The sequence below is a fragment of the Sminthopsis crassicaudata genome, chromosome 1 (assembly GCF_048593235.1).
Source record: "Sminthopsis crassicaudata isolate SCR6 chromosome 1, ASM4859323v1, whole genome shotgun sequence".
Lineage (NCBI taxonomy): Eukaryota > Metazoa > Chordata > Mammalia > Dasyuromorphia > Dasyuridae > Sminthopsis > Sminthopsis crassicaudata.
In genome coordinates this window covers 173,872-200,908 of record NC_133617.1, presented here as the reverse complement: position 1 = coordinate 200,908, position 27,037 = coordinate 173,872, and the positions used below count along the sequence as shown (strand labels likewise).

The 27,037-nt window shown below is 40.4% G+C and overlaps 1 protein-coding gene and 1 gene segment (V, D, J or C); both read left to right on the top strand.

The window, feature by feature from the left end:
• LOC141556155 (immunoglobulin lambda variable 9-49-like) overlaps window positions 1–27,037 on the top strand; it is a 1,090,947-nt gene that overhangs the window by 918,368 nt on the left and 145,542 nt on the right.
• On the top strand, window positions 3,480–5,277 carry LOC141556028 (uncharacterized). The gene is given in 2 exon segments (XM_074289499.1): window positions 3,480–5,088; window positions 5,091–5,277. Coding segments are annotated over 2 exon segments (1,422 nt in total). The 5' UTR covers window positions 3,480–3,839; the 3' UTR covers window positions 5,264–5,277.

Sequence of the window (27,037 nt, the reverse complement as noted above, 5' to 3'; positions counted from 1 at the left end):
TAGCAGTGCTATAGAGGAAAGAGGATGGACTGAGCATACCAGAATTAAAGGCCCCAAGGACACTCCAAGGGTGTGAACTTACAAACTGAATCCAGAGAAGAAGCTGAGACAAACATTGAAAAGGAACTCTGCACATAAAATCTTGTTAGTGATATTTATCTGAGATACCTTATTGGGGCATTGCCTAAATCAAACAGGTGCAGGGCCATGGATAGGAGAGAGTAAGTGTGAATGGACTTTTACATGTCAACCAGAGAGAGAAGATATTATAGACTGTGGTGATCATTGATGGAGCAAGTTAAATACTGTTTGTAATGATGGATCAGTGCTTAATTGTGTCCACCAGCATTCATTAGGGGGTAATGAGGACAACCTGGTCATGATAATGAATGGGGAGATGCCTGGCTCCCAGCACAAATTATCAAGGAATTTGGGCCCAAGATGGTGGTTGGGGATATTGGACACACACACACACACACACACACACACACATATATATATATGCATATATATTACATATAATATTAATGTATTATATTAATATATATTATAATATATTAATGTCAATATAATATGTTAATATATTATATTATTTTATATTAATATATATTATATTAATTCAACAGCAGGCAGCCTTAGAGGCAACCACTAACCAAACTGCTAGACCTTTTGTAATGTTCTTGAATTGTGAGGGTCCAGTCGGCTACTCAATTTTAATCCTTCTCTGGGAGGAGATCTATAAAATCTTTTCCTTCTGTGCGCAGGTTTCTTGGGAGCTCTGAATCTCCTCCAGCTCTTGTCCTTTCAGCCCAGAGTCAATTCTCTCACACCCAATGCTGCCCTTCTTTTATCCTCCCAGAGAATAGAAATGTGAGAACTCAATGGGCCGTGGGGAAATACTTCCACCAATGAACTTCCTACTCTTAGAATTCCTAAGGTGTAAACTCCCTTTAAAGGCCCGAACCAAAGTCAAGTCAACCTGAGTTCTCACCTTGTCATTGTCCAGACAACCTGAGTTCTCACCTTGTCACTGTCCAGACAACCTGAGTTCTCACCTGGTAATCCTAACAGCCCTTGATCTATTAGTCAATCAAGTCACTCAAACAAGAAAAGTGGTTTTATAACATAGATTAGTTTTAGATTATCTGTTAGCAGAGGAAGGAGGGGTCCATGGGAAACAAAACCGTCCACTTGTTGTATGCAAATTGATGACAACCGACAAATAGTAAAATAAATTACTGAGGGCATTTGCAAGATAGTTCATGTGGCTGTACAAGTTTAGAAATCTCCCTTCACAAATAGCTGGTGGTCTTAGTCTGATGGTAGCTGGTGGAAACAGCTGTCATGGTATAGATATTGCAATCAGTGGTATTATTCTGTTCCCACTATGTTTACCCTGTATAATGTTACATTGGTAACAAAAATAATTCAAAGACCACTATCCAGCACCTTACATACAGTGCAAGAATGTTTGTGTCAGCCCTCTTTATAGTGGCCAGAAATAGGAAACTGAGTGGATGCCCATCAATTGGAGAATGGCTGAATAAAATGTGGTATAAGAATATTATGGAATATTATTGTTCCATAAGAAATGACCAACAGGATGATTACAGAAAGGCCTGGAGAGACTGACATGAACTGATGCTGAGTGGAATGAGGAGGACCAGGAGATCATTATATACTTCAACAACAATACTATATGATGCCCAATTCTGATGGACGAGGCCATCATCAACAATGACATGAACTAAATCAGTTCCAATAGAGCAGTAATGAATTGAACCAGCCACACCCAGCGAAAGAACTCTGGGAGATGACCACATAGAATTCCCAATCCCTTTATTTTTGTCCGCCTGCATTTTTTATTTCCTTCACAGGCTACTTGTACATTGTTTCCAAGTCCGATTCTTTCTGTACAGCAAAATAACTGTTTGGACATGTATACATATATTGTATTTAACTTATACTTTTACACATGTAACATGAATTGGTCAACCTGCCATCTGGGGTAAGGGGGGGAGAAGGAGTGGAAAAGTTGGAATAAAAGGTTTTGAAATTGCTAATGCTGAAAAATTACCTATGCATATGTCTTGTAAATAAAAAAATAAAATTAGAAAAAAAAATCTTACATACAGGACTTGCCATTAAAATAATGTTTTTACAGAAAGAGGAATGGGAGGCAGTAGCAGGGGATGATCCAGAAGAGGAGAATAACAAGCCATGTGTAGAGATGTTAACTGAATTTCACCACAATGTAAGTTCTTCAAGAGGAAATATATATATATATATATATATATATATATATATATATATATATATATATATATATATATATATGTAAGAGGAGGGATTATGTAGAAAAGTGAAGAATTTATAGATTAAGTACATATTGATCAGAGAGTGTTAGCTAAAGTAGATCAAGCCTATAGGGCCCAGTCACAGAATTTTAGATAAGCCTGGACTACATTCCATTGTCCAAAGAAGGGACTAAAATCAAAGAAGCTAGATGTCACCTTGTCTATTACATTCCACTGACCAAGTAGGAGAATACAGACTTATGTGACCAATCACAACATATAGACTGTGGGATTTTGGAGGTTCTTTGTCTGAAATGTATAAAAGTTGTGAACATTTTATTGGGAGTGGCCCACTCCTGCTGTGAATTTGGCTCACAGACAGGCTTGGAGAAAAGGGGGGGACCACACACCTCGGGGTCCCAGCAGAGGGAAGGGCCAGAGGCCAAGGTGACATCAACTTCTCTCAGGGGACAGTGCTGAGCCAGGTTGTGGGTCTTCCCATTGTCCCGGGACTTCACTGGCTGTGGCTGAGCCCTCCCCACAGGCTGCCGTCCTGCTGGTCACTGGGGAGGTTTGGGCTACAAGGAGCCAGAGGTCCTGGGGATGCTGTTCTTCCTGGGCTCGGAGTCTGCCAGCGTGAGGTCGGGTAGTTGGCCGTGGCTGGTAGCCCTGGCAGTGCTTTGAGACCTCCATCCTTCAAGGAATACCAGGGGGATGACTTGTGGCCCAGGCTCAGGGCAGAGGTTTGACTTGCCATGCTCCCTGGGAGCTTGTGGTTCTTGATTATTGTGAAAGAGAAGGATCTGTTCCCTCAAAACACTTGAGGTCTTCCAACTAGATTTATTCCAGGTGGAGGGTTCCAAGTGCAGGAGCCGGCCCTAAGCTGATGCCTACAGACATTTCATCTACTTATAATTATGTTGATTGGCAGAGGGCCACAGAGAGTGTGAGAACTCTGGGTAATATATAAGAGCCTTCAGGCCAGAGGGAACCTGATTACAACGTCTGGTTATCTTCCCAGCTCCTTTTGGTGTTCTCACCTTTCCTGAGAAGTCAAGGAGGGCCTGACCACCAGTGTTCTGTTTACATGTCAACAGCAGGGTACTTATACTTAACAAATGTGTTAAGTCAGTGTGCTGAGGGATGCACTGCTGCCCTAGTTACCACTTGCTCAGTGTGCTGTGCTGATGTAATCATAGTGAGCTTTTTAAGGGATGAGAAGACTGGAAAGAGACACTTCATCTTTGACCATCCTAATGGCTCTCCTGCCTCCTTCACTCCTCCACTAAGACCAAGGCTGGTCCTGAGATCCTCCAGAGACCTAGTCTGGACAATATCTTTTGGCAATCAGTGTGTGCCTCTAGAAAGAATAGTGTATTTTCTCACCTCCATTTGGAGGTTCAAGAAAGTATACTATATTTGGTGCCCAAGTGAGGGCCTGGATGTGAAGCCCTACACTCAGCAGATCAAGTGACAGGATTGGTGAGTTCAGTGGAGAACTCCCTCCGACCTGTGAAGACTCTGCTCATCCCCAGGCAGCAGATGGAGCCCAAGGAGGCTGTGACTTCTGGCTTTCTCATGGCCCCCATTCAGGAACCGGTGACGTTCTGGGATGTGGCTGTGGACTTCACCAGCGAGGAGTGGAGGCTTCTGGATCCTGCCCAGAGAGCCCTGCACAAGTATGTGATGCTGGAAAACTACCAGAACTTGATCTCTGTGGGGATTCCTGTTTCCACACTGGATCTGATCTCTGTGTTGGAGAAGCAACAAAGAGCCTGGAGTCCCAAGAGCAGAAACTCCAGTGGGTGTCATCAAGATTTCCTTACTGCACATCAGAGAACTCACACTGGAGAGGAAGCATTTGTATGTAAAGAATGTGGGAAAGGTTTTAGTCAGAAGTACAATCTCAATATTCATCAGAGAGTTCCTACTAGAGAGAAACCCTTCCTATGTAAGGAATGTGGAAAAGCCTTCAGCCAAATAGGAAGCCTTAATGTACATCAGAGAACTCACACTGGAGAGAAACCCTTTGTATGTAATGAATGTGGAAAAGCCTTCAGCCGTCGAGGAAGCCTTATTGTGCATCAGAGGATTCACACTGGAGAGAAACCCTTTGTATGTAATGAATGTGGAAAAGCCTTCAGTGAGAGAGGATATCTTATTGTACATCAGAGAACTCACACTGGAGAGAAACCCTTTGAATGTAATGAATGTGGAAAAGCCTTCAGCCAAATAGGAAGCCTTAATGTACATCAGAGAATTCACACTGGAGAGAAACCCTTTGAATGTAAAGAATGTGGAAAAGCCTTCAGCCGTCGAGGAAGCCTTAATGTACATCAGAGAACTCACACTGGAGAGAAACCCTTTGTATGTAATGAATGTGGAAAAGCCTTCAGTGAGAGAGGATATCTTATTGTACATCAGAGAACTCACACTGGAGAGAAACCCTTTGAATGTAATGAATGTGGAAAAGCCTTCAGCCGTCGAGGGTGCCTTACAGTACATCAGAGAATTCACACTGGAGAGAAACCCTTTGAATGTAAAGAATGTGGAAAAGCCTTCAGTGAGAGAGGAAAGCTTACTGTACATCAGAGAACTCACACTGGAGAGAAACCATTTGTATGTAACGAATGTGGGAAAGGTTTTAGTCAGAAGCACAGCCTCACTTATCATCAGAGAGTTCATACTTGAGAGAAACCCTTTGTATGTAAGCCATGTGAAAAAGGTTTCAACCAGAGAGGATACCTCATGTGTCATCAAAGATTTCATACTGGACAGAGACCCTTTGAATGTAAGAATGTGGAAAAGTCTTCAGACATCGAGGATGCCTTACTATTCATCAGAGAACTCATAATGGAGAGAAACCTTTTGTATGTAAAGAGTGTGGGAAAGGCTTTCGTATGAGGTCTGTCCTTATTACTCATCAGAAAAGTCATATTAAAGAGAAACAGAATATGATGAAATAGAGAGATTTCAGACAGGAACCACCCCTTCACTGTTACCAGAGAATTCATAAGATTCTGGCAACTCAGTAGGAGAAAAATCTATTCTTCTTAAAATAATTCATTGTGGCTCTTTTTCGTTAACATGCCACCTGCACTTCTCAACTAGGTCTTTTTCATCCCCTCCTAATCCAACACATGAAAAAACTGTATGTATTTTTTCACACTTAGTCCTTCATACTTGTAATGAAGAGGGGATGGAGTACCATGGCCTTCCCTCGGAATATAATTTGGTTTTTATAACTTCTTTAGTCTGATTTCTAATGTATTGATGTATTTCAAAAATGTAAATGATGTATCTAATGTATTGATGTATTTATTGTATTAATGTATTGATATATTTAATAAATGATATTCTATTTATTATTTTTTACATTTTATTAGCATGTGGTTTCTGAGCAATCATTTACCCTATTGGTTCCTGCTTTACCTGTATGCCAGAAATTTTGGAATATTGACATACTTTTACCATTGTCTTTAAAACTGTTCGTGTTTCTACAATCTGTCCCTTAACTGACATATTTAACAATTCACATTACTTTGGCCAAATTTATGCCAATAAATTTGATAACTTAAGTGAAAAGATGACTACCTCCAAAAATATAGGCTTCCTAGATTAACAGTGGAGGAGATAAACTGCTTAAATAGTCCCCTTTCAGAAAAAGAAATAGAACAAGCTATTAATCAGCTCCCCAGGAAAAAAAACCCCAGGACCATATGGATTTACATGTGAATTCTACCAAACATTTAAAGAACAATTAGCCCCAATGTTATATAAACTATTTTTAAAAATAGGGAATGAAGGAGTCCTACCAAACTCCTTTTATGACACGGACATGGTACTGATACCTAAATCAGGTAGGTTGAAAATGGAGAAAGAAAACTATAGACCAATTTCCTTAATGAATATTGATGCTAAAATCTTAAATAAGATATTAGCAAAAGACTTCAGAAAATCATCCCCAGGATAATACACTATGATCAAGTAGGATTTATACCAGGAATGCAGGGCTGGTTTAATATTAGGAAAACTATTAGTATATTTGACCATATTAATAATCAAATTAATAAAAACCATATGATCATCTTAATAGATGCAGAAAAAGCATTTGATAAAATACAACATCCATTCCTACTAAAAACGCTTGAGAGTGTAGGAATAAATGGACTATTCCTTAAAATAGGCAGTAGCATATATTTGAGACTGTCAGTAAGCATAATATGTAATGGAGATAAAATGGAACGTTTCCCAGTAAGATCAGGAGTGAAACAAGGTTGCCCACTATCACCATTATTATTCAATATTTTATTAGAAAGGCTAGCCTCAGCAATAAGAGTCGAGAAAGACATTAAAGGAATAGGAGTAGGTAATGAGGAAATCAAACTGTCATTCTTTGCAGATGATATGATGGTATACTTAGAGAACGCCAGAGATTCTAATAAAAAGTTATTACAAATAATTCACAACTTTAGCAAAGTTGCTGGATACAAAATAAATCCACATAAATCCTTAGCATTTTTATACATCACCAACAAAATGCAACAGCAAGAGCTACAAAGAGAAATTCCTTTTAAAACAAATGTCGAGAGTATAAAATATTTGGGAATTCATCTACCAAAGAAAAGTCAGGAATTATATGAGCAAAATTACAAAATACTTGCCACAAAAATAAAATCAGATTTAAATAATTGGAAAGACATTCAGTTCCCTTGGATAGGCCGAGCGAATATAATAAAGATGACAACGCTCCCAAATTAATGTAGTTATTTAGTGCTATATCAATCAGACACCCAAGAAACTATTTTAATGACCTAGAAAAAAAGAACAACAAAATCCATATGGAAGAATAAAAGGTCGATAATTTCAAGGGAATTAATGGAAAAAAAGTCAGATGAAGGTGGCGTAGCTGTACCTGATCTAAAGCTATATTAGATAGCAGCAGTCACCAAAACCATTTGGTATTGGCTAAGAAATAGACTAGTTGATCAGTGGAAGAAATTAGGTACACAGGACAAAATAGGGTAAAACTATATCAATCTAGTGTTTGACAAACCCAAAGACACCAACATTTGGGATAAGAATTCATTATTTGAAAAAAACTGGTGGGAAAACTGCAAATTAGTATGGTAGAAATTAGATATGGACCCACACTTAACACCATATACCAAGGTAAGATCAAAATGAGTCCATGATTTAGGCATAAAGAATGAAATCATAAATAGATTAGAGGAATAAAAGATAGTCTATCTCTCAGACCTGTGAAGGAGGAAGGAATTTATGACCAAAGGAGAATTAGAGATCATTATTGATCACAAAATAGAAGATTTTGATTACATCAAATTAAAAAGCTTTTGTACAAACAAAACTAATGCAAATAACATTAGAAGGGAAGTAACAAATTGGGAAAATATTTTTACACTTAAAGGTTCTGATAAAGGCCTCATTTCCAAAATATAGAGAGAATTGACCCTAATTTGTAAGAAATCAAATCATTCTCCAATTGATAAATGGTCAAAAGATATGAACAGACAATTTTCAGATGATGAAATTGAAACTATATCCACTCATATGAAAGAGTGTTCCAAATCACTACTGATCAGAGAAATGCAAATTAAGACAACTTTGAGATACCACTACACACCTGTCAATTGTAATTTCTCTTCCACATTCTGCCTTTTCAAACATGTAAAAAGAGCCACCTTTCCTCTCCCAATAAATCTCTTCTTCAGGCTGCTGGACACATTCCAACATATCCATGTCCTTCCTAAATTGTAGCACCACTATCAATGGGGGAATGCCTGGACAAATTATGACACATGAATCTGTAGTATGAGAAATGATGAAGGAAACAGTTTCTGAGAAACCTGGAAAGATTTGTATGAACTCATGCAGAGGGATGTGAGCAGAACTGAAAAAGGTTGTGGTCCCTTTCTTAAAGGGACCTTGTCCAGGAAACTTGTCCTTTCAGATTGATTTATTCCTTTCTGATTCCCAACCCCTCCTACTTGATACATTATCAATTCAAGAAGCTAGGACCTTTTACCTATAAATCCTGGTCAAAAGCACCCCTTTGAATTCCAATAGGAGATCCAGGCTCACCTAGCCCCCATGGAATCTGAGGCAACATGGACTGTCCAAGCCCACATTCTAATGATCTTCTCAGGTTTCCCAACCCCCACTAAGCAAATTCTAGCCCTAGCTGAAACCCAGCCAACTTGGACTTCACCCATGGGCCCCTTTACCTAAATCTCTCATTACAAAACAGCCAAACTAGAGTCCTCTCTTTGCAGAGATTCTACACATTGCAGCAGCATGCATGGCACCAATGACTCCCTGCACAATGGAATCCTGTTTCTCATGCCTTCTTATCTCTACCTTCATCTTTTACTAACTAGATTATAATCTTACCTTCAAACCCCCCTAATAAACCTCTTTTATCAATTTAGGTTTTCGCGTCTGTAATTTCCTTTACAGCAGATTCTTGAGCCACTATTAGACTTCATTTAATTCCTTATCCTTGCTCCAAATCCAAAGGGGTTGCAGGGGAGCTCTATTTGACTCCTGTACTCGGAACCTGACACTTCAACTAAACTCTAATTTCATTTAGGTACCCCAAATCTAGACCTCATCAGAACAAGGACAACAATTTATGCAACAGCAATATAGTATAAAATCTTTGCCTTCATATTTTATATACAGTATTACAGAAAACCTTGTTTTACCCCAATAATAAAATTAAAACTTTTTTTTCCCAAAAATTTAAAAGAAAGAAAGATTTGGGAGCTGTGATCATTTCACTGATCAACTATGATTAAATAAGACTAATGATGAAACATAGTACTGCTCTTTATACACAAAGAACTGACAGATTCAGAGTTTTAACTGAAACATTTTTTGTTGTCCATAGGTAATACTTGAGTTTATGTTGCTTGACTCTCAATGTTTAGAAAAGGGATCATTTTTCCTTCTTAATGGGAATGAAATCATATTTTAATGGAAAAGTAATTAATTAAATAAAAAACAAACAAAGAACCTAGAAATTTGATCTAGATTCAGTATACAAATTCATCATAATCCTAATTCTGGATTAATGGACCTTAAGATCATATTAGCTATTTGGAACTTCTTTCTTATATTGTTGATTCATATTGAACTTGTGATCCACTAAAATAGATTTTTTTTCGACAATTTTCAAGCCATACCTCTCCCACCTAATAATTATAATATTATAATTTTGACATCATTTTATTCCTATTACATTTCATGTTGTAAGTTCTTGCCCATTGTTCTAACCCATAAAGTTCTTTAGGCTTTTGATTCTCTCTTCCAATGTGTTGTCCATGCTTTCCAATAAATTATCAGCAAATTTGGGATACATGAGGTAGTTGCCACTTTTTGACTTAAAAAGTCAAATGATGGACAAACTGAGAGGGGGGAAGATAGAGAAAAAGAGAGAGAAAGGGAGAGAGAATGGAATGGGAGGAAAGGACAAACATATAGATATATTTTCTCTTTGTTCCCTGGCACATAGAAGACACTTAATAAATACTCCATGATCTACAGATAAGATTGGATTTCAATCAGAACCCTGGTTTTGTTCAGTGTAATCTATCCCCAGCTCTTAAATTCAAGGGAGCCACAAATTTCTGGGACATGATAATAAGGGTCCAACAAGATCAGTCCCAATTCACTAGGAACATTCAGACCTAGATCTACTTGCATGCTAAAGGGCATCATACTTATCCACTAATCAAGAAAAGCCTCACACCTCTCATTAGCTTTTCAATACTCAGTTCTCCCACCAGCAAAATCTTTCAAAATTGCAAACTGTAACCTCAGCTACCAGCCAAAGGCCTTTCCCAGCTCAATTCTGGGTTGCTACATAAGGCCATTGATCAAACCTGTTCCTCTCTACTTGAAAGATGAAAGATGCTAATAGTGCCCTAAAGAATTAAAGGGCAATTTTTTCACTGTGCTTTTTCTCTGTTTTCTACACCTTTGCACAACATGCCTAGAATGATATCTTCACTAAATACTGTACAGACAGATATGCATACAAATAGATGTACAAAGGAAAAAATAGTTATAAACCTTCAATCATTTTCCTGGAAGGAATGGGACTCATATGTCATATGGTCTTCATGATAAAAGAAATCCTTTTAAATGACCCCTGGGGTGTAATATATTTGTTTTTTATGGGTTCCTGAGTCTTTTTATATATATATATATATTTTATAATATTATCCCTTGTATTCATTTTTCCAAATTACCCCCCCTCCCTCTATTTCCTCCCCCCGACGACAGGCAATACCATACATTTTACATGTGTTACAATATAGTCTAGGTACAATACATGTGTGTGAATATAATTTTCTTGTTGCACAATAAACATTAGAATCCGAAGGTACATGCAACCTGGGCAGACAGATATTAGTGCTAACAATTTACATTCCCCTCCCAGTGTTTCTTCTCTGGGTGTAGCTACCTCTGTCCATCATTGATCAACTGGAAGTGAGTTGGATCTTCTTTATGTTGAAGATTTCCACTTCCATCAGAATACATCCTCATACAGTATTGTTGTTGAAGTGTACAGTGATCTTCTGGTTCTGCTCATTTCACTCAGCATCAGTTGATTTAAGTCTCTCCAGGCCTCTCTATATTCCTCCTGCTGGTCATTTCTTACCGAGCAATAATATTCCATAACCTTCATATACCACAATTTACCCAACCATTCTCCAACTGATGGACATCCATTCATCTTCCAGTTTCTAGCTACAACAAAAAGAGCTGCCACAAACATTTTGGGTGCCTGAGTCTTTTGACAAAATGAGAAGTTATTTACTTCATCAAGAGAGGGAAGGAAGATTATAGAATCTCAGACTTGGAAAAGAGAAGAGATACTATCAGTTTCTTGTTAATTATTATTTAGCCTTCACTTGAAGATCTAGAGGAATGGAAACCTTCATATATTCCAAGGTAGCCTATTTTATTTACTCGTATAATGAGGAGATTTTTACATTACAAAGGATCTATTTTTTTCTCTCTGCAATTTCTATCCATAGATTCTAGTTTTCATCTCTTTGTTTTAAAACTTTTAAAAATCTTTCTTTTAATTCTAATTCCTTTTCAACATTCCATGTTTTTCTTGACTTGTTGGACCCGTAACACTATTCAAAATGATGTCAGGAATAACTCCCTGTTGATTTGAGTTCCTGTTGCTTTGGTGGTAATTGTGGTGGTGGTGATAAGTCATTTCAGAATATCTCAAGAGTCTAAATTAATTTCTCTTAGCACCTAGGAAGTGCATCTGCTATCCAGAATTAAGCAGCTCAAAAGTCAGCTAATTAGTTTTTCTAGGAACTGCCTGGGTAGTGGATGGTTCAGAGGATAAAGGACCCGTGCTGGAGTCAAGCCCTGAGTTCAAATGTGGCTTCAGACATCATGTACATGAGGTCCTCTAAAAAGGTTTCCTATTTTTAGTTTCTACTAGTAGCAACTCAGGCCTATTGGGTTCTTATGAATCTTCTTCAAGATATTCTTTTCTTAACTTATCTGTAGAGCAAAGATGTGAGATATAAAGAATCACAAAAGTCTGACCTGGTGTTGAAATATTCCTTCTATTTCCGTTGCTCTCTATGTACTACAGAACCATAGAGACACATTAGACCACTTAAGGTTAGCAAATGTTTTAACTATATTGTTTAAGATTATTTTTATTTCCTAAAATATTTAACCGTGAATTTGTCAATGTTTAACATTTTATTGTTTCCTATTTGCATGCTAAAATGAAAATTTATTTTTAAAGTTTTGTGTTCCAACTCCCATTTTCTATCTTTCTTTATGCTGCTCACTCCTTGACTTGATAAGCATTTAGATATTGTTTATATATGTGGAATCATGTAAAAATTTCGATTTTAGTCATTCTGTAAAAGAAAAGAAACAAAGAAAGAAAATGAAAATAGCATTCCTCAATTAGTAATCAGATGATATTAGATTTTTGGGGGGTTTTTTTTGTGTGATAATGGATACTCTTTCATCATTAGTCCTTGCAAAATGTCATTGATCATCCTGTTTCTAAGAAATGCTACATTCCGTGCAACAAGAAAATGGTATTTACACACATGTATTGTATCTAGGTTATATTGTAACACATGTAAAACGTATGGGATTACCTTTCATGGGGGGGGGAGGGAGTGGAGGGAGGGAGGGGATAATTTGGAAAAGTGAATAAAAAAAAATGCTACATTCCTTCATTGTACAATATTGCTTTTCATGGTGTACAATGTTTCCCAGGTTCCATTCACTGCCCTTTGAATCAGTGTATCTAAGTCTTCCCAAGTTTTTTGCTCTCATTTCATCCTGTCCCTCCTCAAAGGTGTCACTGGGTCATGGTTCGGCCATGGAAGGAGGACAAACTGACCCCGACCTGGGAAGGAGTGCTCCAGATCCTCTTGACATCAGATACAGTAATGCTATATGGGAAAGAGGATGGACTGAGCATACCAGAATTAAATTGATTTTGTCCTTGTCACATTTCTCCAGTAAATCCTCTTCTCTGCTCTGACGCTCGTCCTCCCTTCCTCCCTAGATTCCTGCAATCGCTTGCTGATGGGCCTTTCCCTCCTCCCATCCATCCTCCGTTCAGTCATTTCAGGGATTTCCCTAAAGCACTGCTCCAGTCCTGTCCAACGACCTCTGTCTCTAAACACATGGCAGGGCCTCCCCTCTGCTCCTTCAAAGCCCTTCCTCTCTCCTCCTATTTCACTCCCCACAGGGACTCTTCCGTCCAGGGGCTCCAGCCTCCTGTCCCATGAAGAACCCATGTCATCTCTCCATCCCAAGCATTCTTTCTCCTGCTCCCCAAGCCTGGGAGGCTCCGCCTCCTCAACTCCGGCCACGGGCTTCAGCTTCCAGCGCAGCTTCCCGGGCCTCCATTGTCTCCGCAGAGCTGCGGGCAGAGGCGAGGCCTGTCCGAGGCGAGCAGCTCCAAGTCAGGGAACCTTTATTAAACGCCTGTTGTGTACCGGGGGAGGCGGAGGAGAGAAGGGGTAGGGGCTCGGAGCTCCCCCTTACAGACCCCAAACAGCCGCGACCCCGGCGAAGGGAGGGAGAAGCCGGAGGCGCCGCCGGCGGTGACTTCCTCGGGCTGGCGGATCCCCGCCCACAGAGACCGCAGCCGCCCAAGTGAAAGCCGTTGGCTGCTCGAGGAAAGCCGGGGGAATTCGGGGCCGCCCCTGACAAGCAGAGCCGGGAGCTTGCCCACAAACGCCGGGGTGACCGAAGCTAAGGTTTCCCAGCAGCCCGTGCGCCCGTGACCGCCGGACGACAATTCCGGAAAGCCGCGGGCTCAATTGTGGGGCTGAAGAAAACCTTTCCAAATCCCCGGACTGAGCGAGCCCTGCGGTTTGTGTCACTGCGCACGCGTGGCCCCGGCTCCCGCTGTTAGCTTCGGGCAGGAGGAGGGTCCCCTGGCTTCGGTCCTGACAGTGCGCACGCGCGTGGGCACCGCTGAGCCCCAGTCCTTGAAGCCTGTCTGTGGCGGTGGTGTCTCGTACGTGCGCGTGTACACAGTGCGTGTGTACAAGCTCCTGAGTGTGCGCCAGTACTAGCGTTCGTGAGGTGCCTGTGAGTGTGCGTGCAGCCCCCCATCGCCCGCAGCCTCCCCTCCCTCCTCGGGTCCTGCCACCGCCCCTTTCAGGAGCGCCCCCTCCCCCACGGCGGCTGAGCCCCTGCCGCCTCCTCTCCTTGCCCTCTCTCCCCTCCCCCACGTGGCGTCCCGTCGTTGCTGCAGCTTTGGTCTCCTGTCTCGGGGTCCCCCGCCCCCAATTCTTCTCCGGTCACTCCTGCATCCTCTGTCCGGCTCGGAAGCCCTCTCCTGGCCGGGCCCAGCCCGTGGCTCCTCCTCCAAGAAGCGTTGGCCCAGCCCCTTGGAGGGTCATTGCTGGGGGTGGGGAAAGGGGGGGACCGCACACCTCGGGGTCCCGGCAGGGGGAAGGGCCAGAGGCCAAGGTGACCTCAGCCTCTCTCGGGGGCCGGGGCTGAGCCGGGCTGTGGGGCTTCCCATTGTCCCGGGGCTTCCCTGGCTGTGGCTGAGCCCTCCCCACAGGCTGCCGCCCTGCGGGTCCCGGGGGAGGTTTGGGCTGCAAGGAGCCAGAGGCCCCGGGGATGCGGTTCTTCCTGGGCCCGGAGTCTCCCTGGGTGAGGCCAGGAGGGGGCAGTGGCTGGCAGCCCTGGCAGTGCTTGAGCCCCCCCCTCCTCAAGGGACACTGGGGGGATGACTCAGGCCCAGGGCAGGGGTGAGACTTGCCTGGCTCCCTGGGAGCTTGTGGTTCTTGATGACTGGGAAAGAGAAGCATCTGTTCCCTCCAAACACTTGGGGTCTTCCAACTAGATTTGTCCCAGGTGGATGGTTCCAAATGCTGGAGCCGCCCTAAGCTGATGCCTACAGACCTTTCATCTGCTTGTGTTTGTGTTGATTGGCAGAGGGCCTCAGAGAGTGGGGGAACTCTGGGTAAGGTATAAGAGCCTTTGGCTCAGAGAGAACCTGCTGACCATGTCTGATTATCTTCCCACCTCTCTTTGGTGTTCTCACCTCTCAGGAGAAGTCAATGAGGGAGTAACCACCTGTGTTCTGTTTACATGTCAACAGCAGGGTACTTATACTTAACAAAAGTGTTAAATCAATGTGCTGTGGGATGCACTGCTGCCCTAGTTACCACTTGCTCAGGGTGCTGTGCTGATGTAATCATGCTGAGGTATTTAAGGGCTGAGAAGACTGGAAAGAGACACTTCATCTTGGACTGTCCTGGTGGCTCTCCTGCCTCCCTCCCTCCTCCACTAAGACCAAGGCTGGTCTAGAGATCCTCCAGAGAGCTAGTCCGGACACTACACTTTGGCACCCAGTGTGGGCCTCTAGAAAGCCTAGTGTATTTATTTAACCCAATTTGGAGGCTCACTATATTTGGCCCCCAAGTAAGGCCCTGGACCTGAAGCCCTACACTCAGCAGCTCAACTGACAGGAGTGGCGAGTTCACTGGAGAAGCCCCGAGACCTGTGGAGACTCTGCTCATCCCCAGGCAGCAGATGGAGCCCAAGGACGGTGTGACTTCTGGCTTTCTCATGGCCCCAACTCAGGAACCCGTGACCTTCCAGGATGTGACTGTGGACTTCACCAGTGAGGAGTGGAGGCTTCTGGAGCCTGCCCAGAGGGCCCTGCACAGGAATGTGATGATGGAGAACTACCAGAACCTGCTCTCTGTGGGGATTCCTGTTTCCAGACTGGATCTGATCTGTGTGTTGAAGGAGCAAGAAGGAACATCAAGTCCCAAGAGCAGAGATTCCAGTGGGTCTCATCAAGATTTCCTTACTGAACATCAGAGAACTCACATTGGAGAGAAACCTTTTGTGTGCAAGCAATGTGGGAAAGCTTTTACTCAGAGACATCACCTCACTTATCATCAGAGAGTTCATACTGCAAAGAGACCCTTTGAATGTTACGAATGTGGAAAAGTCTTCACCCGGAGAAAGTGCCTTATTGCACATCAGAGAACTCACACTGGAGAGAAACCATTTGTGTGCAAGCAATGTGGGAAAGCTTTTACTCAGAGATATCACCTCACTTATCATCAGAGAGTTCATACTGCAGAGAGACCCTTTGAATGTAACGAATGTGGAAAAGGTTTTAGTCAGAGCAGCTATCTCACTATTCACCGCAGAGTTCATACTGGAGAGAAACCCTTTGTATGTAGTGAATGTGGAAAAACCTTTAGCCACAAAAAAAGCCTTACTGTACATCAGAGGATTCACACTGGAGAGAAACCCTTTGTATGTAATGAATGTGGAAAAGCCTTCAGTAAGAGAGACCACCTTACTGTACATCAGAGAACTCACACTGGAGAGAAACCATTTGTATGCAAGGAATGTGGGAAAAGTTTTAGTGAGAGATACCGTCTCACTAATCATCATAGAGTTCACACTGGAGAGAAACCCTTTGTATGTAGTGAATGTGGAAAAACCTTTAGCCACAAAAAAAGCCTTACTGTACATCAGAGGATTCACACTGGAGAGAAACCCTTTGTATGTAATGAATGTGGAAAAGCCTTCAGTGAGAGAAGATGTCTTATTGTACATCAGAGAACTCACACTGGAGAGAAACCATGTATGTAAGGAATGTGGGAAGTCTTACAAAGAGACACCATCTCACTTATCATCAGGGAATTCATACTAGAGAGAAATCCTTTGCACATAATGAGTGTAATTAGTTAGAGGTCTAGCCTTATTACCCATCACAAAATTCATACTAAAGAGAAACAACATTTGTTGAAATAGAGAGATTTAAGACCGGAACCAACCATCACTGTTAACAGTAATTTTTATGATTTTGGCAGCTCATTAGGAGAAACAGCTATCTTTGTAAAATAATTCATTGGGGCTCTTTTGGTTAACATGTCACCTGCACTTCTCAACCTGGGCTTTTTTGTTCCCCTCCAAATCCCACACATGGAAAAACTGACATTGTATATATTGTTTCACACTGAGTCCACCATACTTGTAAAGAAGAGGGGATGGAGTACCATGGTCTTCCTTCAGAATTTGATTTGGTTTTTATAACTTCTTTAGTCTAATTTCTAATGCATTAATGTATTTCAAAATTGTAATTGATATATTAAATGTATTGATGTATTTATTGTAGTAATGTACTGATATATTTAATAAATGATATTCTATTTATTATTTTTTACATTTTATTAGTATATGGCTTTTGAGCAATAATTTATACTATTGGTACCTGCTTTATCTGCCAGAAATTTTGGAATATTGACACACTTTTACCATAGTCTTTAAAAGTGTTCCTGTTTCTACAATCTGTCCCTTGACTGACATATTTAACATTTCACTATTTCATTTTCCATTTAAAATAAACTTTTGCAGTGCTGTCTGAATTGATCATTATTTAATTTATGTTGTCATCTGTGAAGTAAGTGATTAGCATTTCTGATATATATATGTGTGTGTGTATATCTATCTATCTATCTATCTATCTATGTATATAGATAGATAGATAGATAGATAGATAGATAGATAGATAGATAGATAGATAGATATATGCACACACACATATATATTAATTTCCTTTAAAAAAAAGGAAATTCCTTGGACAACAAAGAGATCAAATAAGTCAATTCTTGAATAAATACATTAAATCCCTCATTGCAAGGACAAAAACTGAAATTGAATCTCATATATTTTGGCCAATGAAAAGAAAGGACTCATAAAAAAAAGAAAAGAAAAAGAAAAGAACTGATAATGGGAGAGTTTGAAGGCAAAAGGAGAATAGGAAAGAAATCGTCAATCAAACAAATTGTGACATTATTCCAATTCATTCATATGCCATAGCATTGCTTCTTGACATAATTCATTCCACTTTGATATTTGCTTTTATTATTAGGAAATTTTACATTAAGAGGAATCAAACTCTTCCTCTCAGCAATTTTCATGCATAGGTTATGGTTCTTAGCTCTATGGATAAATAAAACAATTGTAATTTCCCTTCCACATGCTGCTTCTTCAAATAACTCAAGAGAGCCACCTCTCCTCTTCTTTTCTTCAGGCTGCTGGACAGATTCTGAGATATTCACGTCCTTCCTAAATTGTAGCACCACTATCAGTAGGAGAATGCCTGGACAAATTATGATACATGAGTCTGATAAAATAATGTTGTGCTATGAAAGATGATGAATGAAAAAGTTTCTGAGGAACCTGGAAAGATTTGTATGAACTGATGCAGAGGGATGTAAGCAGAACCAATCCAGGTTGTGGTCCCTTTAAGAAACTAGTCCTTTCAGATTAATTTATTCCTTTCTGATTCCCAACCCCTCCTAGCTATTGCACTATCAATTCATGAAGTTAGGACATTTGATCCACAAATCCTGCTCAAAGGTACCCCTTTGAATTTCAATAGGAGATCCAGGCTATTCCAGCCCCCATGGGATCTGAGCCAACTTGGCCTGTCTCAGCCCCCATTCTAATCATCTTCTCAGGTTTCTCAATCTATACCAAGCAAATTCTAGCCCTCTATGAAACCCAGCCAGGAACCAACTTGGGACTCCACTCACGAGCCCCTTTAGCTAAATCTCTCAGTACAAAAGAGCCAAGCTAGTGTCCTCTCTTTGCAGAGGTTCTACACATTCCAGCATCATGTGTGGCACCAATGACTCTCTGCCCACTGGAATCTTGTTCCTCATGCCTTCTGATCTCTACATTCACCTCTTACTAACTAGACCATAATCTTACCTTCAAACGCCATAATAAACTTATTTTATCAATTTAAGTTTTCGGGTCCATAAATTCCTTTATAGGGGACTCTTGAGCCACTATTAGATTTCATTAAATTCTTTATCCTAGCGCCAAATCCAAAGGGGTTGCAGGAGAGCTCTATTTGACACCCTGTACTCCAACCCTGCCACCAGACCTCAAGTAAACTCTAAATTCATTTAGGTACCCCAAATCTAGATCTCTTCAGAACAAGGACAACAATTTATGCAACAGCAATATAGTATAAAATCTTTGCCATCATATTGTACATACAATGTTACAGAAATCCTTATTTTACCCCAATAATAAAATTAAAACTTTTTTTTCAAAAATTTAAAAGAAAGAAAGTTTTGGCAGCAGTGATCATTTCACTGATCAACTATGATTAAATAAGACTAATGATGAAACCTAGTACTGCTCTTTATACACAAAGAACTGACAGATTCAGAGTTTTAACTGAAACATTTTTTGTTGTCCATAGGTAATACTTGAGTTTATGTTGCTTGACTCTCAATGTTTACAAAAGGGATCATTTTTTCTTCTTAATGGGAATGAAATCATATTTTTTATGGAAAAGTAATTAATTAAAAAAAAAACAAAATAAAGCACGCAGAAATTTGATCTGAATACAGTATACAAATTCATCATAATCCTAATTCTGGATTTAGTGTTCACTTTAATGGACCTTAAGATCATATTAGCTATTTGGAACTTCTTTCTTATATTGTTGATTCATATTGAACTTGTGATCCACTAAAATAGATTTTTTTTCGACAATTTTCAAGCCATACCTCTCCCACCTAATAATTATATTATAATTTTGACATCATTTTATTCCTATTACATTTCATGTTGTAAGATCTTGCCCATTGTTGTAACCCACAAAGTTCTTTAGGCTTTTGATTCTCCCTTCCAATATGTTGTCCATGCTTTCCAATAAATTATCAGCAAAATTTGGGATGCATCAGCTAATTGCTGCTTTTTGACTTAAAAAAATCAAATGATGGACAAAGTGAGAGGGGGAAGACAGAGAAAAAAAGAGAGAAAGGGAAAGAGAATGGAATGGGAAGAAAGGACAAATATATAGATACATATTTTCTTTGTTGCCTGGCACATGGAAGACACTTAATAAATACTCCATGATCTACAGATAAGATTGGATTTCAATCAGAACCCTGGTTTTGTTCAGTGTAATCTATCCCCAGCTCTTAAATTCAAGGGAGCCACAAACTTCTGGGACATGATAATAAGGGTCCAACAAGATCGGCCCCAATTAACTTGGAACATTCAGACCTAGATCTGCTTCCATGCTAAAGGGCATCATACTCATCCACTAATCAAGAAAAGCCTCATATCTCTCATTAGCTTTTCAATACTCAGTTCTCCCACCAGCAAATTCTTTCAAAATTGCAAACTTTAACCTCAGCCACCAGCCATGAGCCTTTCCCAGCTCAATTCTGGGTTGCTACATAAGGCCATTGATCAAACCTGTTCCTCTCTACTTGAAAGATGAAAGATGCTAATTGTGCCCTAAAGAATTCAAGAGGGCCAATTTTTTCTCTGTTTTCTACACCTTTGCACTACATGCCCAGAATGATATCTTCACTAAATACTGCACAGACAAATATGCATACAAATTGATGCACAAAGGAAACAATAGTTATAAACCTTCAATCATTTTCCTGGAAGGAATGGGACTCATATGTCCTATAGTCTTCATGATAAAAGAAATAATTTTAAATGACCCCCGGGGTGTAATATATTTGTTTTTAATGGATGCATGAGTCTTTTGACAAAATGAGAAGTCATTTACTTCATCAAGAGAGGGAAGGAAGATTTTACAATGTCAGAGTTGGAAAAGAGCAGAGATATTATCAGTTCCTTGATAAATTATTATTTAGCCTTCACTTGAAGATCTAGAAGAACAGAAAGCTTCATATATTCCAAGGTAGCCTATTTTACTTACTCAAATGATGGGGAGATTTTTACATTACAAAGAATCTACTTTTTTTCTCTCTGCAATTTCTATCCATAGATTCTAGTTTTTCTCTCTTTGTTTTAAAACTTTTAAAAAACTTTCTTTTAAATCTAATTCCTTTTCAACATTCCATGTTTTTCTTGACTTGTTGGACACATAACACTATTCAAAGTGATGTCAGGAATAACTCCCTGTTGATTTGAGTTCCTGTTGCTGTGGTGGTAATTGTGGTGATGGTTGTGATGGAGGTGGTGATAAGTCATTTCAGAATATCTCAAGAGTCTAAATTAATTTCCCTTAGCACCTGGGAAGTGCATCTGCTATCCAGAATTAAGCATCTCAAAAACAGTCCTTACACAATTCACATTGTCAGATTATGAGTTTTTCTAGGAACTAGCTGGGTTGCTGCTGGTTCAGAGGATAAGGGATCAGCTCTGGAGTCAAGACCTGAGTTCAAATGTGGGTTCAGACATCATGTAGATTGGGTCCTCTAAAAGGTTTTCTTATTTTTAATTTCTAGTAGTAGCAACTCAGGCCTATTGGGTTCTTATGAACTTCCTCCTTCAAGGTATTCTTTTCTTAACTTTTCAGTAGAGCAAAGTTATGTGAGGTATAAAGAATCACAAAACTCTGATCTGGTTTTAAAATATTCCTTCTATTTCCTTTGTTCTACAGAACCATAGAGACACATCAGACCACTTATGAATAGGTTAGCAGGTGTTTTAACTATATTGTTTAAGATTATTTTTATTTCCTAAAATATTTAACAGTGAATCCGTCAACATTTAACATTTTATTGTTTCCATTTGCATGCTAAAATTACAAATCCTTTTTAAAGTTTTGTGTTCCAGCTCCTATTTTCCATCTTTCTTTATGCTGCTCACTCCTTGACTTTATAAGCATTTAGATATTATTTATACATGTGGAATCATGTAAAAATTTCCATTTTAGTTATTCTGTAAAAGAAAAGAAAGAAACAAAGAAAGAAAATAAAAATAGCATTCCTCAATTAGTAGTCAGATAATATTAGGTGGTTTTTGTGTGTGTGTGTGTCATAATGGATACTTTTTCATCATTAGTCCTTGCAAAATGTCATGGATCATAGTGTTGCTGAAAATTGCTACATTCCCTTATTGTACAATATTGCTCTTCATGATGTACAATGTTTCCCAGGTTCCATTCACTTCCCTTTGAATCATTGTATCTAAGTCTTCCTGAGTGTTTTGCACTCTTGTTTCATTCTGTCCCTCCTCAAAAGTGTCACTGGGTCATGGTTCCGACGTGGAAGGAGGACAAACCTACCCCGACCTGGGAAGGACTGTTCCAGATCCTCTTGACATCACATATAGCAGTGCTATAGAGGAAAGAGGATGGACTGAGCATACCAGAATTAAAGGCCCAAAGGACACTCCAAGGGTGTGAACTTACAAACTGAATCCAGAGAAGAAGCTGAGACAAACATTGAAAAGGAACTCTGCACATAAAATCTTGTTAGCGATATTTATCTGAGATACCTTATTGGGGCATTGCCTAAATCAAACAGGTGCAGGGCCATGGATAGGAGAGAGTAAGTGTGAATGGACTTTTACATGTCAACCAGAGAGAGAAGATATTATAGACTGTGGTGATCATTGATGGAGCAAGTTAAATACTGTTTGTAATGATGGATCAGTGCTTAATTGTGTCCACCAGCATTCATTAGGGGGTAATGAGGACAACCTGGTCATGATAATGAATGGGGAGATGCCTGGCTCCCAGCACAAATTATCAAGGAATTTGGGCCCAAGATGGTGGTTGGGGATATTGGACACACACACACACACACACACATATATATATATATATATGCATATATATTACATATAATATTAATGTATTATATTAATATATATTATAATATATTAATGTCAATATAATATGTTAATATATTATAATATTATTTTATATTAATATATATTATATTAATTCAACAGCAAGCAGCCTTAGAGGTAACCACTAACCAAACTGCTAGACCTTTTGTAATGTTCTTGAATTGTGAGGGTCCAGTCGGCTACTCAATTTTAATCCTTCTCTGGGAGGAGATCTATAAAATCTTTTCCTTCTGTGCGCAGGTTTCTTGGGAGCTCTGAATCTCCTCCAGCTCTTGTCCTTTCAGCCCAGAGTCAATTCTCTCACACCCAATGCTGCCCTTCTTTTATCCTCCCAGAGAATAGAAATGTGAGAACTCAATGGGGCGTGGGGAAATACTTCCACCAATGAACTTCCTACTCTTAGAATTCCTAAGGTGTAAACTCCCTTTAAAGGCCCGAACCAAAGTCAAGTCAACCTGAGTTCTCACCTTGTCATTGTCCAGACAACCTGAGTTCTCACCTTGTCACTGTCCAGACAACCTGAGTTCTCACCTGGTAATCCTAACAGCCCTTGATCTATTAGTCAATCAAGTCACTCAAACAAGAAAAGTGGTTTTATAACATAGATTAGTTTTAGATTATCTGTTAGCAGAGGAAGGAGGGGTCCATGGGAAACAAAACCGTCCACTTGTTGTATGCAAATTGATGACAACCGACAAATAGTAAAATAAATTACTGAGGGCATTTGCAAGATAGTTCATGTGGCTGTACAAGTTTAGAAATCTCCCTTCACAAATAGCTGGTGGTCTCAGTCTGATGGTAGCTGGTGGAAACAGCTGTCATGGAATAGACATTGCAATCAGTGGTATTATTCTGTTCCCACTATGTTTACCCTGTATAATGTTACATTGGTAACAAAAATAATTCAAAGACCACTATCAAGCACCTTACATACAGTGCAAGAATGTTTGTGTCAGCCCTCTTTATAGTGGCCAGAAATAGGAAACTGAGTGGATGCCCATCAATTGGAGAATGGCTGAATAAAATGTGGTATAAGAATATTATGGAATATTATTGTTCCATAAGAAATGACCAACAGGATGATTACAGAAAGGCCTGGAGAGACTGACATGAACTGATGCTGAGTGGAATGAGGAGGACCAGGAGATCATTATATACTTCAACAACAATACTATATGATGCCCAATTCTGATGGACGAGGCCATCATCAACAATGACATGAACTAAATCAGTTCCAATAGAGCAGTAATGAATTGAACCAGCCACACCCAGCGAAAGAACTCTGGGAGATGACCACATAGAATTCCCAATCCCTTTATTTTTGTCCGCCTGCATTTTTTATTTCCTTCACAGGCTACTTGTACATTGTTTCCAAGTCCGATTCTTTCTGTACAGCAAAATAACTGTTTGGACATGTATACATATATTGTATTTAACTTATACTTTTACATATGTAACATGAATTGGTCAACCTGCCATCTGGGGTAAGGGGGGGGGGGAAGGAGTGGAAAAGTTGGAATAAAAGGTTTTGAAAATGCTAATGCTGAAAAATTACCTATGCATATGTCTTGTAAATAAAAAAATAAAATTAGAAAAAAAAATCTTACATACAGGACTTGCCATTAAAATAATGTTTTTACAGAAAGAGGAATGGGAGGCAGTAGCAGGGGATGATCCAGAAGAGGAGAATAACAAGCCATGTGTAGAGATGTTAATTGAATTTCACCACAATGTAAGTTCTTCAAGAGGAAATATATATATATATATATATGTAAGAGGAGGGATTATGTAGAAAAGTGAAGAATTTATAGATTAAGTACATATTGATCAGAGAGTGTTAGCTAAAGTAGATCAAGCCTATAGGGCCCAGTCACAGGATTTTAAATAAGCCTGGACTACATTCCATTGTCCAAAGAAGGGACTAAAATCAAAGAAGCTAGATGTCACCTTGTCTATTACATTCCACTGACCAAGTAGGAGAATACAGACTTATGTGACCAATCACAACATATAGACTGTGGGATTTTGGAGGTTCTTTGTCTGAAATGTATAAAAGTTGTGAACATTTTATTGGGAGTGGCCCACTCCTGCTGTGAATTTGGCTCACAGACAGGCTTGGAGAAAAGGGGGGACCACACACCTCGGGGTCCCAGCAGAGGGAAGGGCCAGAGGCCAAGGTGACATCAACTTCTCTCAGGGGACAGTGCTGAGCCAGGTTGTGGGTCTTCCCATTGTCCCGGGGCTTCACTGGCTGTGGCTGAGCCCTCCCCACAGGCTGCCGTCCTGCTGGTCACTGGGGAGGTTTGGGCTACAAGGAGCCAGAGGTCCTGGGGATGCTGTTCTTCCTGGGCTCGGAGTCTGCCAGTGTGAGGTCGGGTAGTTGGCAGTGGCTGGCAGTGCTTTGAGACCTCCATCCTTCAAGGAATACCAGGGGGATGACTTGTGGCCCAGGCTCAGGGCAGAGGTTTGACTTGCTATGCTCCCTGGGAGCTTGTGGTTCTTGATTATTGTGAAAGAGAAGGATCTGTTCCCTCAAAACACTTGAGGTCTTCCAACTAGATTTATTCCAGGTGGAGGGTTCCAAGTGCAGGAGCCGGCCCTAAGCTGATGCCTACAGACATTTTCATCTACTTATAATTATGTTGATTGGCAGAGGGACACAGAGAGTGGGAGAACTCTGGGTAATATATAAGAGCCTTCAGGCCAGAGGGAACCTGATTACAACGTCTGGTTATCTTCCCAGCTCCTTTTGGTGTTCTCACCTTTCCTGAGAAGTCAAGGAGGGCCTGACCACCTGTGTTCTATTTACATATCAACAGCAGGGTACTTATACTTAACAAATGTGTTAAGTCAGTATGCTGAAGGATGCACAGCTGCCCTAGTTACCACTTGCTCAGTGTGCTGTGCTGATGTAATCATAGTGAGCTTTTTAAGGGATGAGAAGACTGGAAAGAGACACTTCATCTTTGACCATCCTAATGGCTCTCCTGCCTCCTTCACTCCTCCACTAAGACCAAGGCTGGTCCTGAGATCCTCCAGAGACCTAGTCTGGACAATATCTTTTGGCAATCAGTGTGTGCCTCTAGAAAGAATAGTGTATTTTGTCACCTCCATTTGGAGGTTCAAGAAAGTATACTATATTTGGTGCCCAAGTGAGGGCCTGGATGTGAAGCCCTACACTCAGCAGATCAAGTGACAGGATTGGTGAGTTCAGTGGAGAACTCCCTCCGACCTGTGAAGACTCTGCTCATCCCCAGGCAGCAGATGGAGCCCAAGGAGACTGTGACTTCTGGCTTTCTCATGGCCCCCATTCAGGAACCGGTGACGTTCTGGGATGTGGCTGTGGACTTCACCAGCGAGGAGTGGAGGCTTCTGGATCCTGCCCAGAGAGCCCTGCACAAGTATGTGATGCTGGAAAACTACCAGAACTTGATCTCTGTGGGGATTCCTGTTTCCACACTGGATCTGATCTCTGTGTTGGAGAAGCAACAAAGAGCCTGGAGTCCCAAGAGCAGAAACTCCAGTGGGTGTCATCAAGATTTCCTTACTGCACATCAGAGAACTCACACTGGAGAGGAACCATTTGTATGTAAAGAATGTGGGAAAGGTTTTAGTCAGAAGTACAATCTCAGTATTCATCAGAGAGTTCATACTAGAGAGAAACCCTTCCTATGTAAGGAATGTGGAAAAGCCTTCAGCCAAATAGGAAGGCTTAATGTACATCAGAGAACTCACACTGGAGAGAAACCCTTTGTATGTAATGAATGTGGAAAAGCCTTCAGCCGTCGAGGAAGCCTTATTGTGCATCAGAGGATTCACACTGGAGAGAAACCCTTTGTATGTAATGAATGTGGAAAAGCCTTCAGTGAGAGAGGATATCTTATTGTACATCAGAGAACTCACACTGGAGAGAAACCCTTTGAATGTAATGAATGTGGAAAAGCCTTCAGCCAAATAGGAAGCCTTAATGTACATCAGAGAATTCACACTGGAGAGAAACCCTTTGAATGTAAAGAATGTGGAAAAGCCTTCAGCCATCGAGGAAGCCTTAATGTACATCAGAGAACTCACACTGGAGAGAAACCCTTTGTATGTAATGAATGTGGAAAAGCCTTCAGTGAGAGAGGATATCTTATTGTACATCAGAGAACTCACACTGGAGAGAAACCCTTTGAATGTAATGAATGTGGAAAAGCCTTCAGCCGTCGATGGTGCCTTACAGTACATCAGAGAATTCACACTGGAGAGAAACCCTTTGAATGTAAAGAATGTGGAAAAGCCTTCAGTGAGAGAGGAAAGCTTACTGTACATCAGAGAACTCACACTGGAGAGAAACCATTTGTATGTAACGAATGTGGGAAAAGTTTAAGTCAGAAGCACAGCCTCACTTATCATCAGAGAGTTCATACTTGAGAGAAACCCTTTGTATGTAAGCCATGTGAAAAAGGCTTCAACCAGAGAGGATACCTCATGTGTCATCAAAGATTTCATACTGGACAGAGATCCTTTGAATGTAAGAATGTGGAAAAGTCTTCAGACATCGAGGATGCCTTACTATTCATCAGAGAACTCAT